Raw genomic sequence first — 13,670 nt, 5'->3', positions numbered from 1 at the left:
GTCCATTCAAGTGTTCACAGCAAAGTTTTACTTCCGAAAGCCTCTGGGCACAAATATGAGATAAGTGCAGCTGAAGGTATGGGAATCAGGTATAGAGTACAGGAGGGGGAGCTTATGAATGCTGTAAAAATATATGCACCTCGCAGCTCGCTGGCACTGGTGTGTGTGTGTGTGTGTGTGTGTTGGATTTACCACAAATTATTTGTATAGTACATACAAGTGTGTATATAAATTCATATTACATGTGATCTGTGTTGAAAGCAAAGCTTTACGAGCTACCAATTCAAGAAGTTGAGCTACAGCACGGCTACCACAGAGAAAAATGTAGTTTGTTACAAAGAAAATGTAGTTTTCAAATTACTTTTTGAAAGACTTATCAAATTGCCCATGTACATTAGATGTGTAATTATGATAAAGAGTTTATTGTAAAAAGGTCATACACAAACACTTAAATAAACCCTTAATTTATCCAATTGTATGTCAAAATATGCTGGCTCCATACATGCTAAAATTAGTCTTTATTTATATGGAGTTTGGTGCGTTTAGCATTGGCGGTTTCATTGCTTCTTACGGAGGTCCTGAGGGTCAAAACATAACAACATTTCAAGAAACAGAACAACAAATCAGAAAACACAACAATAATGTGGTGTTTTGTGAAATGTTGTATTTTCAAAAATGTTTTTTTCTGAAATGTTGTCTTTTCAGGAATGTTGTGTTTTCAAAAAAATTGAAATGTTATGTTTTTTTAAATTTTGCTGTGTTTTCTGAGATTTTGTTGTGATTTCCAAAATTTTGTTGTGTTTTCTGAAATGTTGTTGTATTTTGACTCTCATGCCCACCATACTTTCAAAAAAGACTCATACTCTTTACCAATAAGGTCAGCATTTGTAAGGATCCTTTCCATAAGTTGTCAGACACTTGCGATTACCATCTGAGCCTGTCAGCGACAAAAACAAGCATTTGTAGAGGACGTAAGTTGACAGTGCAAACATGACCCAAGTGGTTACATTTCAGCGTGTTTCACCACTACCGACTGCAGCTATTTCCTCACTTTTTTTTGCTTTCATTTGTCACTTCAACATAAAAACATGGGAAAATAGTGTCCCGGTTGAAAAATTTCAAATGTACCCATAAGTACAATTTCAAGTAAATGCCTTGACTTTCCACAACTGTTAAATTTGAGAAATTTTCAAAATAAAAGACTTCAAGTGTGTTGGCACTGGCCAGCTGTGTCAGTTGTTATTGATGATGCCCTTGACCGGCTACTGCAGCTCTATACACCCAGAGCTCCTGCAGGAAACAGCCAGGGAGAAAAAGGTCAAACTCAAACGAGCTGTAAACACTTCAGTTTCAGCAACATGTCAGAGGCACCAAGTACCCTAAAATGGCTGCACAGGTAGATTACAAAATAAAAATAAAAAATCACACAAACTGCCTCAAGGTCAATGAGGTGAGGGGAGCAACATGCCCCTCAAGACAATGGATCCATTTGTGAGCTTGTTGCCCAGCAACAGAGGAGCTGGTATAGGCAGTAAGGGGTTAAACAGATACAGTGCTTCATCGTTGGAGATTTCTATGACATTGTTAATCGGACTTTGAAAGCAAGATTCATAGGACAGAATTTTTGAAAAAAGCTGTATTTTATTGAATAATTCATTTCACCTTACACCTGTACAAAAGGCAGTGAAAAGACACTTGTATTAAAATATACTCAATGCTCTCCACATACAGTGTTTCTGAGGCTGCTGGCTTCAAAGTCAATGCATAGAATTATTTATTGATCTATATTTACACACCTGACTGTGACTGTATCCTATGTCTTAGGTTGAGATATAATGCTCAAAAAAACACAGTACTTTTGCATCGGGCCCAATGCTTCACATAAGATGCTAAAGTAAACAAATACAGTTGGTAAAATGTGCGTTGAGGATAGTGAGTAAGGGAGAGTTGATTTGAACACTTCATAATTTGAAGGTCACAGAAACAAAAACTAACATTACATTTTTTCGTTTCCTCACCTGCACTCTATAAAAATGACTGGAAGCCACTATTTTTTTTGATGAGGTTGACATTTCAGTTATATAGTATCAAAAGTAAACTAGAATTACCACCTTGCAGCTGTATCCTTTGACGAAACCGTGTAGTTGCAGTTACGGTTTACATCTAAGTTTCTAAAAACATGGGTGCTTCACACACGTTTAATCCAGCAGCACAGAAGATCTACGTGATGTACACAGTTACAAGGTGGGCACCCAAAATTAGTGTCACAAATGTCTCCCCTCCTGTTTCTGAGTTAGACATTAAATAATGACAAAAAAAGTGTTTTTGTAGAACATTATGATGTCACAGTGAAGTTGACCTTCCACCTTTTTGGTTCAAAATCACTTCATCACTTTATCCTATTAGACATTTTCTGAAATTTTGTCATTTGTCATTATTATTTGTGAGGTCAAAGTGACCTTGATTTTTTACCTTTGACCTGTTTATCACTGAGTGGACATTTGTGCCAAATTTGAAGAGATTCCCTCAAGGTGCTCTTGAGGTTTGCCTTCATAAGAGTGAGACAGATGCAAGGTCACAATGACTTTGACCTTTGATCTCTGACCACCAAAACCTAGTCAGTTCATCATTAAGTTCAAGTTAATATTTGTGCCAAATTTGAAATTTCTTTATGGTGTTTTTGAGATATAATGCGATACGTTGATCGGACAACCCGAAAAACATAGCATAAAAAGTCATCTATGGACTAAATGTATTATAAAACTGTGTTAGATATACATATTGGAAATTTTTTCTTCTGATTAACAAACAAATGAATCAGCTACATTTTGATACAAGATTTTAAAGTCTGTGACGAGTGATGGAAGCTGGCTTACATAATCTCCTCTAAAAGTTGGGTCAATTGTGAGCAGCTTTGGTTGGCACAAAGGAACGATATAATTTTAGTGGCAAATCACCTAATTTTAGAAAACATTTCTCTGCATCAAAACATTAATTTATAGCTGAGAACTTAACCTTTCATTATGCCTGAGAAATACAGCAGAGTGAAAAATGTGCCAACCAACCCCGGTCTCCCCTACAGAGTTACAGTCACTTAATCATATCACATGCAGATTTGTAAACCATGACTATTTAGTTTATACAGTGCGGTGTGATTTCTGTTTCAACATGAATAACCTCAAAAGCAAAAACAACTCGGGAATATTTACATTTTTGACAAGTTAAAACTTCACACAGGAGGAGAAACTTTTCTTGAAAAATCATTTAAATCAGGAGCAAGATTGTCATCAAGGCACATACATATTCTTACTTCAGTATAAATATTTCTTTGGGAACGTCAACACAAAAGGCACTCGAGGCGCAGTCGTATGACTTTGGCATAAAGTCATAGTAAAAACACAAGACCTGAAGGTCCAACGAGCAGTACAGAACTACTTAATATTGTTATCACTAGAAGTTACGGTAACTAAAGCATTATTTGGGCTTATTCTGATGTGGAGAACAAGAATTTGGGCAAATTCCTACAACTTGGGCTCCTCACACAGGGTACATCCAGGCTTCAGGTCGGCCTGTCTCTCCATCTGAATCGTAACAGAGTGGAAGCTGTAGGACGAGAAACAAGCCTGGGTCATTTCTCTCAGGACAGTCTGAGCATCTGCTGTCTCATCTGTGGAGAGGACAGGAAGACAAAGAAAGTATCAGTAGTGGATGTTACTCAGCTTGCGTGTTTATTTTCTATATTTGTATGCCTTAAAATCTGCTTCAACATAGTTTCAGCAAAGAGCAACAGAGAAACAAGCCCTCTATCTTAGGCTTGAGAAATATGAGGGTATTACAATATACTGTGGTATTTAAAAATCCAGAAGATATGATTATTAATACCATAAAAATATAGATGCTCCTCGTTCTATTTAAGGGACAGCGTGTAAGATTTAGGGAAACTGAGTGGCATCTGGCAGTGAGGATTGAAGAAATCAATCGGCTGAAACTTCTCCCGGTTAGAATTCCTTCAGTGATCATTGTTCAGGAGGTTTTTACTGGGAGCCGAATTATCCAAAGTCCAAAATAAGGTTTGTGGTTAACACAAGCATAAGAGACTTCACCTTTTGTTCTACAACATAAAATACAGTAAATAACCCACTTGTGAATTTTGAAGCTTTTAAGTGTCTCAAAATGATGGTTGCTAACAAGTGGCACAATGAGACTATTGAACGTCATCACGTGGGACACAACAACAGCCTCGTAGTAGTGGCGATGCAACCTTAGTGTAGTTTGTTTATAGCCTAATGTTAGCTTTTTACTCCTGGTGAATGCATTTCGGCTTCAAAAATACTTTAAGTGGTGTTCATTTGCGAAGACTATCTTGCTGAGCAAAACATGGCAAATATAGACGTTTGTTTACAACAGAGCATATTTTTTGCAATAATACAAAATCCAGTGGAAAAATCCCATGGGCTTTTTGACGAGGGAACCAGGGCGACGTTAGCTTCCTGGTTGGCCTACAGAAAACAGCATCCCAGGGGCACCAAGCCCCCAGGTAGCACACCAGGCTCTGATGCAAATTTTACAAAGTGGCCAAAAGTGGAATTACACCGTCAAGGTCGGTCATGTGATGCCAACTCAATCACCAGAGGTCAATTGCTCCACTGGCGGAAGTTACCTGTTCAGGCACACTCGAACACGCTCAGCTTCCGCAAGCCTCTCATGCGCATGGCTCATGGGCCAGTAGATCCATGTATTTTACACCCCGAAAAAGAGCTTTTTTTTTTTTGCGTCATGCGCCAAAACGCAGCTCTCATACCACTGATGTCTTTTTTGAATTTCTAAAATGGATTTATATGTGTGTGTGCATGTGTGTCCATGTGTGTGCATGTTTACAGGTCAGAGAGAGTGTGTGTGCAGGTGTGTGTATTGCTGCAGCTTTGAGTTGCTGTGCTAAGCATTTTTTCTTTTTTCTTTTGTATATTTTATTATTGTGATGTTTTAATTGCGACCTGCCAAGGGACTGCAGATGTAAATTAACTTAAAGCTAACTGGTACAATCCATCAAATGGCAACATTTATGTTTAATATTGTACATCGGCTCTTTTCAAATAAAACAAATTAAATTAAATTCATAGGACTGAACGGGGCCCTGCCTCGATGGCTGTATTGAGACTTTCTTTAATACATCCTTTAGGGGTACTTTATCAGCCATGTTAACATGACAGTCATTTTTTCTTTTTCACGCTCAGGGTAGGAAAGGGTCGGAAAGGTCGAAACGCGATGTGGCAAAGTGGTCCAAACATCACAACACAACTTGTGTTCCCCTGCCAGGTGTTGATACAATGAAAACATGGGCAAAGAAGTCTGTAGAGATCCCCAAAAGAATTCAAACAAAGCCATATAGCAGCTGGCTCGAAGGTTACATCTTTATGGTTAAGCGCCTGATGTGTTACTATTTAACAGTAGCTCACTTAATAACTTCAATATTTTTGAACCTGGACTCTGTTTCCCATCTTCAAAAAACTTCTATCCAGCCAATCGCCTGACACCTGAACAGATTTTTTTCGCAGCATCACTGATGCCTGTGCTGTTCTGTCTCAAATTGTGCATTGTGCAATTGGTGTATAAAGCAATTCTGAAGAAATGCTCCACACCCTGCGACACGTCAGTGCTCTGCAATTCTTACTGACGTGTTGCCATCTGAAATCCAGTCCAACCTGATCCTCTGACCTTTCAAGTCATCTCATCCATAAAATGATACATTTACACAAACAAATTAGGGTTTTTTTGGCAAAATGGAAGTTATCACTATAACTGTATCATTGTGGAAACCCCAGACGTGTTTCTGTACACTTCTGACTAACTTTACTGCCTCCAACGCTGTAAAAACCTCCATTATCCAAGCTGATATGCCAACCGAGTAAGCTATGATTATAGTTAATTTTTCAAAGTATAGTACTATATAAATATAGTGCAATATAGTGCAATGGTGCAGACAGCTCATGCGTTTGCATGTTAGCCTGGCAGTTTCTTCTCACCTATGGCTACATGTGCAGTCAGCACAGCCTGGTTCATGGTGAGGGCCCAGATGTGAAGGTTGTGGACCGCCGTCACTCCCTTCACTGCCTGCAGACTATCCCGCACCTCGCCGTACCTCATCCCTATTGGAGTGCCTGAGTCGCAGATGTAAAAAATGGAAAATAAAAAACTTTAAGAAGTCATAAGGATTAAGAGTGAGAGCTGCAAACACTGTATGCTGTTAACTTTTTTCGGGAATGAGAGCCTCACCTTCCATCAGGACGAGGAGAATATCCCTCATGATGGTGAAGGTGGTACACACGACAAATATGGAGAACAGGAAGGTGCAGATGGGGTCAGCAATCTTATATTCTGGCTGGAAGACACACATAACAGAAAGATAATGTTAATCTACTGTAATTAAATCATTAGTTTGGTCTTGGGGCTGAACTTATTTCTCATGAGTGGTATTTCTCAAAGAGCGCAATAGCCGTACAGACCCATATTCAATCTTGGCTAAGGCATCAAAGAACAAAGATTAAGTATCCTCGAGTATTTTTTCAGTAATTGTTATAATACTAAAGGGACACAGGACATTGACAATTAATGTTGTATTTGTTATGCAAGAGAAGCTCATAATTTTTGCAGTGATGGCTGCCCAGGGACTCTGCAGACAGACATCGACCGACAAAACAGCCTGTGGACAGAAAATACGGCACCATCTTTTCTGCACAAACAGCCTAGTGTTCGACATTCCTCGGGGGTGAGTGTGTTTTTAGCATTGAGAAATACAGAGAGGCGGAAGGTTGAAAGCTAAAAATAATGCAGAAACTAATAAATAGGAACCACGTTGCTGTTTGCTGTGGTATTCTTACACCAAAAGCAGCCAGATTTAAGACAAAACACTAATAATAATCACAATAACATTATATAATTAACTTAAAATTCATACTTTTTCCCCCTTATTGGTAATTATATATGTTTTAATCTTCTTTCATCTAAGTACTCTTTTTAATCTTTGATTACCATAGGAAGTTTAATGCAGTTTGCTCATTTTTTTTAATGTATGCAAATAATGTTCACAACAGAACGTAAAATATTCTTACTGTTTATGTTTTGTTTTTTTAGTTAATACTTGTTTTTGTCGTTTGTCTCTTTTTATCCTTTATTTATCAGTTTGGAGTATTTCATCTGGATTCATACCATCTGTGCCACATTTTGTTCTGTAATGTTACCTGTTCTTCATTAGTTTGCTGTAATATGTTGAATTTTATTGCATTTTTTTAATCTGTTGGAAAACTTAAAGCTGCTGGGGTACCACAGTTACAGCAGCTCCATACATGCTTCTATGATATAATAATGTTTCTGGGATTTTAGGACGTTTTTGGATTTCAGGATGTTTCTTGAATTTTAGGACATTGTCAGGGTTTTTGGGGGATCCTCCACTGGCACCTTTTTTGAAAAACAAGATCTATTTTGATGCTGTTTTATGCACTCTGGCACCGTATGTTTACTGAAAATACAAAAACAATTCTCGGTGTCAATCACGCTATATTTATTGTGAATTAGAAAGTAGCGGGGGGGCACCCAGCACCCTATCAGGTGCCAGATTTGGCCTGATGGACGTACATCAAGTATCACTGGTGCAGTGGGACGTGTGGGAAAAGCCCGTTCTGAAAGAGTTCCCACATTTTGTGCACACCTAAAGAGACCAACCTTGAAGAAGATAATGATGGCGCTGATAAGCACGCTGACACTCTGGAGCAGATCTCCCACCACGTGGATAAAGGCTGCTCGCACACTGGCGTTGTCCTGCTGAGCCCTGCGTCCTGAACCAAACAAGTTCAGTGAAAACCATGTTTAAAGATAATTATACAGTGGCTGATAATCCTTTACACTATTCATTATAATGTTCTTTTATGGTTTCATCTGATAGTTTTCAAAACATCTCACCATCCCACCAAAGCTGGCTACCACTGAAACATTTACAGAAACGTTAAAAATGTGTGTATACTTGTAAATAAATAAATGAAAATAAAACTAAGTGAATGTTATTATAATTGATTGTAATGCCCTGCACAGTAAAACTGAACTACAGAATACTGCACTTGGGTAATTAAATAATTAAAATGTCACTGTTTAATGGTAATATTAACCATAGTGAGGAAGAAAATGACAAAGTTATGACTTGGACATGAGGAACATACCATGACCAGCTGTGTTTTGCTCCACATCTGCATTGTTGCCATTCAGGTGTGAGTGGTTTGAGGTGTGACTGTGTCTGTGTCCTTTCTTGTAACTGTGGCCGTGCCCGTTTGAGCTGTGACCCCCGTGACTGTGGCCGTGGCCGTGCGAGCTCAGACCGCCGTGACTGTGGCCGTGGCCGGACTGGTGGAGGGTGAGGGCCATGCTTTTGAGAGAACAAGTATATTCAAAGTATGAAACAAAACAGCTCTGAGATACAACATGTAGCACCACAGACTTCTCTGAGAGTCCATGAAAGTAGATTTATTCTCGCCTACCGCTCTGTATCGGCTTTAATTAAATCATAAATATTCAAAGACGCACGGCGTGCTGATAAAAGCAGCACAAATGAGAATGTGTATTTTACTCACATAATATTAGCCAACACAGCACAACCAGAGGTAATGAGCATGACAGTGCCCTCGATGGTGTAGTTATCTTTGATGATGCGCTCCACAGCCAGGTAAACCAAAACTCCTGTTACCAGCCAGATGGTGAAGACTGACACCAGTGCACCCAGAATCTCTGCGTGACGAGGGAAATAAATACGACGACAGCTGTGGTCAAATGCGGACTGGAAGCTGCTCTAGATAACCGATTATTCAAATTCAGAACCTGAAAAACGCTTGAAATTCAGCACAAACATGAGTGAAGAAACCTAGAAAAACTGACTACAGATCACGTTCAATGGCAGAAGTTTCCAATTTTTACCAGAACACACAGATGTTCTGGTAAAAATCTTGACAATTTAGGAGAAAAATTGAATTAGCTCTGATTTTCTGAAGTCTCCAGTTATTTGATATAGAACAAAAATGGTCTGTTCGCAAGTTACTATGTCCCAAAACATTTAATGTCCATGTGATTCGGCACACACCTCACATGACGGTCTGTGGTTTAACTGTTTGTCTGAAATTAGGATGGCTCACAAATAAATAAAGACTAAGAACAAGTAAATATCTTTTGTTTGTGTTGTGTGAAGTTACACCCATAAAAAACATACAGATAGTAAAAGTATTTCACCTTCAGCATCATCCTATTTGGTTTCAGTATAGATGAGCATTAAATGACATTTCTTTATGGCAGCTCTTTACTATAAAAGGCACATCAGCACTTTACAGCCTACAATTTAGTTACTTAGTGTACAGTTAAGGTCTTAAACATCTGGTGATTCTGCTTTTAGCGATTAAGCCCCAAAACGATGGAACAGCCTGCCAGAGGATCTGAGAGGAGCTGAAAATATTGATACTATTTATGTTTATCTTTTTAGTGTAGTCTTTTTTTAAGAACCATTTTTTCTTATTTCATGTGTTGTTCTTGTTTCTGTTTCTTAATCAAACTGTAAAGCACTTTGAATTGCATTCAATTTGTTTTAAAGGTGCTATGAAAAATAAAAATGTGATGGATCGATTGATTGATTTAAGGAAAGTAAGTACAGAAATATTTGAAGGGAAAGTGCCACATATTAATCATATTTACATAAATGTAAACTAATTAATATTGTGCATTACAAAATCAAAATTTAATCTACTCCAAACTAATAAATACTACACTATATTGAAAATGACCTTTACCTATGATATGACCAAGATAAAAAATACTGGAAATAAGTTAATTTGGTTAATTGTGCAATAAGATGTAAACCTTTGCATATGTATGTACACGGACCATCAGTCAGCGCCCTGTAACAACTCAGACAACCAACCGCAGTGGCAAGGTACTGATCCCAGCACAATTGCATGCAATTAATTCAAAAGGTGTTGCAGAAAAAATATGCACCACTTTTTTTTTGTAAAATTCTGTGACACTGTATGATTTTTGGTGATGTATCATCTGTTTTAACTGTGTTTCCCTGGAAGTTACAGCAACTAGGTCGGAAAGGTGATATGAAGCGACTGACAGGTGACCAAATGTAATGCACAGTTTCTTATATAAGATTACACCACTGTTGGAACCATCTGAAATAAGTATTAAGTAATAAGTAATAAGTAAAACACAACAAGAAAATATAAACATAGTTCTAGTCGGTTTTAGGGGAAATGTTACGTATTATGTTTTTTAATGACGAGTTAAGAGTCGGAAAATGATGTTGCAGTGTAGCTTTACAGTCTGACAGCAGCCGCTGATGGACGCGTGCTGTCAGTGTGTACCTGCACGATGCCAGCCGTAGCTGAGCTTGTGTGTGGCAGGCCTGGAGGAGAGCCAGAGGGACAGCAGGCTGATGATGAAGCTGATGAAGTCTACGAGCAGGTGAGCGGCATCTGTCATCACCGCAAGACTGCCTGCAAAATACCCACCTGCAGAAAGAAAAATACATTCATTTAAATAGTACACTATGGAACGGCTGAAATAAATTGATATTTGAGTGGGAAGAACTAAGAAAAAGGAGATTTTTTATTACCTTTGACCTTCAAATTCTAAGCAGATCCTCCTTTAGAGAAGGTGAATGTTTATGCCAAATTTAAGGGATTGAGATATCGCATTCACAAGAATGAGAGGGACAAAGTGTCATAGTGACCTTGACCTTTGATCACCAAATCAAATCAGGTCATTGTTGAGTCTAAGTGGACTTTTGTGCCAAATTTGAAGGCAACGCACTGATTCTGAACATAGAAAATAGGAAACAGGAGCTGTGGAGAGATGAATCAGGGATTACAGGTGAAAGAAAAGTGCCAAAAACAAAATGACTCACCGAGGATTTCACCGATCATGAAAACCACGCAGATGGCCGAGGCCACCAACAACCTCCTCCTGGCGACTTTCTTCTCCCGTTCACGATCTTCTTGTGCACGGCTGTTGTCATGGCAATGCTTGACGCTACCACTGCCGTCAATCTGTAGCGCCTCCTGGTTGGGCATGCTGGACCTGCATCAAAGACTTTGTGACTAACATTTCTTTAAGGTGGAACACATTACTTTCATTTTTGATAAATTATTATTTCACTGAACTGATTCACAGTTTAGGCTTTTAAAAATGCTCGTCAAAAGAAATAAAAATAAAAAATTAAAGATATTTAACTTATAAGGATATAAAAACACAGAAAGGGGGCAGATCTCATACCAGAGGCGCTGGAACAAGCAAAAGTTTAGCATTTTTGTTTGAGAAATTAGTTTATCGTTTGTAATTTTTTTTAACAACAAGTAACAATTCTGCTTTTCTTTATATTTTTTCAGCCAAACTAAGTTCAGCCCAATGGTGTGTAGCATTTCTTTGTTTACTATAGCTCTTATTTTTGTGTTTACAGTGTCCAGATTCATGCAGAATAACTGCAGGTTAAAGAGGAAGCTTGCCGAGGGCATCAAATGTGCTCGGTCAGGCTGCTTATTCACTTTCAGTACCAACAAGAACCATCTTCATCATCAGCTGAACAAAACTTGATGAAGATGGTCAGAGAAGTGATCGACCTGAAGGTGTTTACCACTCAACACAAATATTTAAATAAAGGTTTAACCACCAGAAAGGTTAACCCTTTAAAATCTGGGTTGATATCAGTTTTCTTGTGCTTCATTCACAAGCTAATAAACCATTTTGAAGCCTAAGGAAAGTGGTTAAATTTCTTTAAAAAAGAAAAGAAAAACAAAGAGAAAAAAGGTAATGACCAACTTGGCAAAAAAAAGTCTCTCAACAAAATTACCTGAAAAGTTGTTTTTAAAAGAGGGAGAATTAGTAAAAACAAACATAAATACATTTTTAAAGTTACTTTTTTCAGGTAGTTTTCTCATTTGTTTTTATTTTTCACTCTTCTTTTCATTTGATTATTTTCGGGTAATTTTCTTTTAACTTTTCAATAACTTCTTGGTAAATTTTGGTCTATGTTTTGTTAAATTTCTCTTTGCATTTCCCCCATGTTTTTTTTTTTTTCAAAGAAATCAAAGCAATTAGCTTAGTTATAAAAGGGTAAAGCAGGCCTATACAGCCACACGCAGATTAAACAGAAGAATATGTGAAGGATTTAGAGCAAGCTCGGATGTCGGAGCGCAGTGCGCTGTGCGCCACGCCGTGCACACCTCCCTGTGTTTTTAAGTGTCAGGGATGGCAGGAGTGAAAGTGCAGATTTGCGCACCGCTAATCTCATCAGTCCCGTGTGGAAAACACTGGTTCACAAACAAGGGAACGTGAGCAAAAAAAAAAAAAAGTGCCAACAGCACAACTACTGAGGAGAAAATGCATCATATTCACAGCTGATACTTAGGTTTGACAAACTTTAAATGTGATTTGAGTGTCACTAAAACCCAATTTTAGATAAAACTTTCATTCACGAATGAATTTCCTCTATGACACGCGATAAAAAGATGTTTTTTTACATGTTTTGTTTTTATTCCAGTTTGATTTATAGCACAAAATAAAAGTTTACCCCCTCAGAGTGGTGTATGAGCTCCTCACATCTGACACCAGGATCACTCTCTCTGGATCCTTCTTCTTTTTGAACATTTTTGGCTTCTTGGAGGATATCAGATTAAAAGAAATTCCGCAAAAATAAAATGCCCAGACTAAAACAAAAAATGTTTTTTTTAAAAAAAGTAATTTAAAAAGTACTGCAGAGAGAAAGCGCGCTGTTTATCAAAATGTAATGTTTATTTGTTGAGCTCCTCGTAGTGTCCTCTGGTGAAGTGTTAACACACTGACCATCCTCTGAGAGCTCACAGGCTGCAGACAGCTCTGTGATGAAGCCTTGTGACCGCCGCTGTTTGCACCGTGTGCAAATTTGAGGCTGCCTGCAACACTTTCAGAAGAGGAAAGTGATGGCATACGAGGATTAAAAGTAAAGATGTTGAAGCATAAAACCCAAATCTGCATGCAAAATGTTTGTAATGATAACACCCAATATGCACATGAACAATTTTTCAGTGCCATGCTGTCTTGGGTGTCGCCCCGCATCAAAATCAGGAGGTGCATTTTGTTGTTCAGTCACCCAAAAGCTGAACTCATCCGAGACCCGCCCACCTCCTTTGACCAGCCGGCACTCAGTGATTACATAATCAAACACATATGTGCTCTGTCACTGTCTTACATACACTTCCTGGACTCCCAAATTTCCTGAAAATGGTAGTTATTATCAAGATTATCTTGGTGGAAAAAAATGAACCCAGTAAAAGTACAAAGTAATATTTATATATTTTGCATATTTATTCTTGTAGAACATTTTTTGTTTAAAAAGTGTTCAGAGCCAGGTTGTTTTTTTAAGTGACATAACACAAAAAATATTAGTGCATTAAAAAACAATGTTGCTGCTAATCACTGACATATTCAAGACTATAATAATCAAAAACACCGCCAACAAATGATCATTAAGTATGTGGAAAATACATTTTTGTGGGTTTTTTTCATTTAAAAACCAGTGGCATCATGTAAATGGACTTTACTTGTATAATGCTTTTCTAGTCTTTTCAAACACTCAAAGCACGATCACACGACATGTCACATTC

General features: G+C 38.0%; 1 protein-coding gene across 1 annotated transcript; it reads right to left on the bottom strand.

Annotated features, from left to right (window-relative positions):
- Positions 1–1,621: 1,621 nt before the first annotated feature.
- slc30a8 (solute carrier family 30 member 8) lies at positions 1,622–13,146 on the bottom strand. The gene is made up of 9 exons (XM_042506601.2): positions 12,599–13,146; positions 10,937–11,109; positions 10,395–10,541; positions 8,619–8,772; positions 8,211–8,413; positions 7,720–7,832; positions 6,274–6,379; positions 6,024–6,158; positions 1,622–3,667 (listed from the first exon to the last, which is right to left on the bottom strand). Exons 1-9 carry the CDS (start codon positions 12,673–12,675, stop codon positions 3,522–3,524), a joined length of 1,254 nt encoding a protein of 417 aa, XP_042362535.2. The 5' UTR covers positions 12,676–13,146; the 3' UTR covers positions 1,622–3,521.
- Between the last annotated feature and the right edge of the window lie 524 nt (positions 13,147–13,670).

This window comes from Plectropomus leopardus, chromosome 17 (genome assembly GCF_026936395.1).
Source record: "Plectropomus leopardus strain MGB_pleo_1.0 chromosome 17, ASM2693639v1, whole genome shotgun sequence".
NCBI lineage: Eukaryota > Metazoa > Chordata > Actinopteri > Perciformes > Serranidae > Plectropomus > Plectropomus leopardus.
This window is presented reverse-complemented; position numbering and strand designations above follow the sequence as displayed.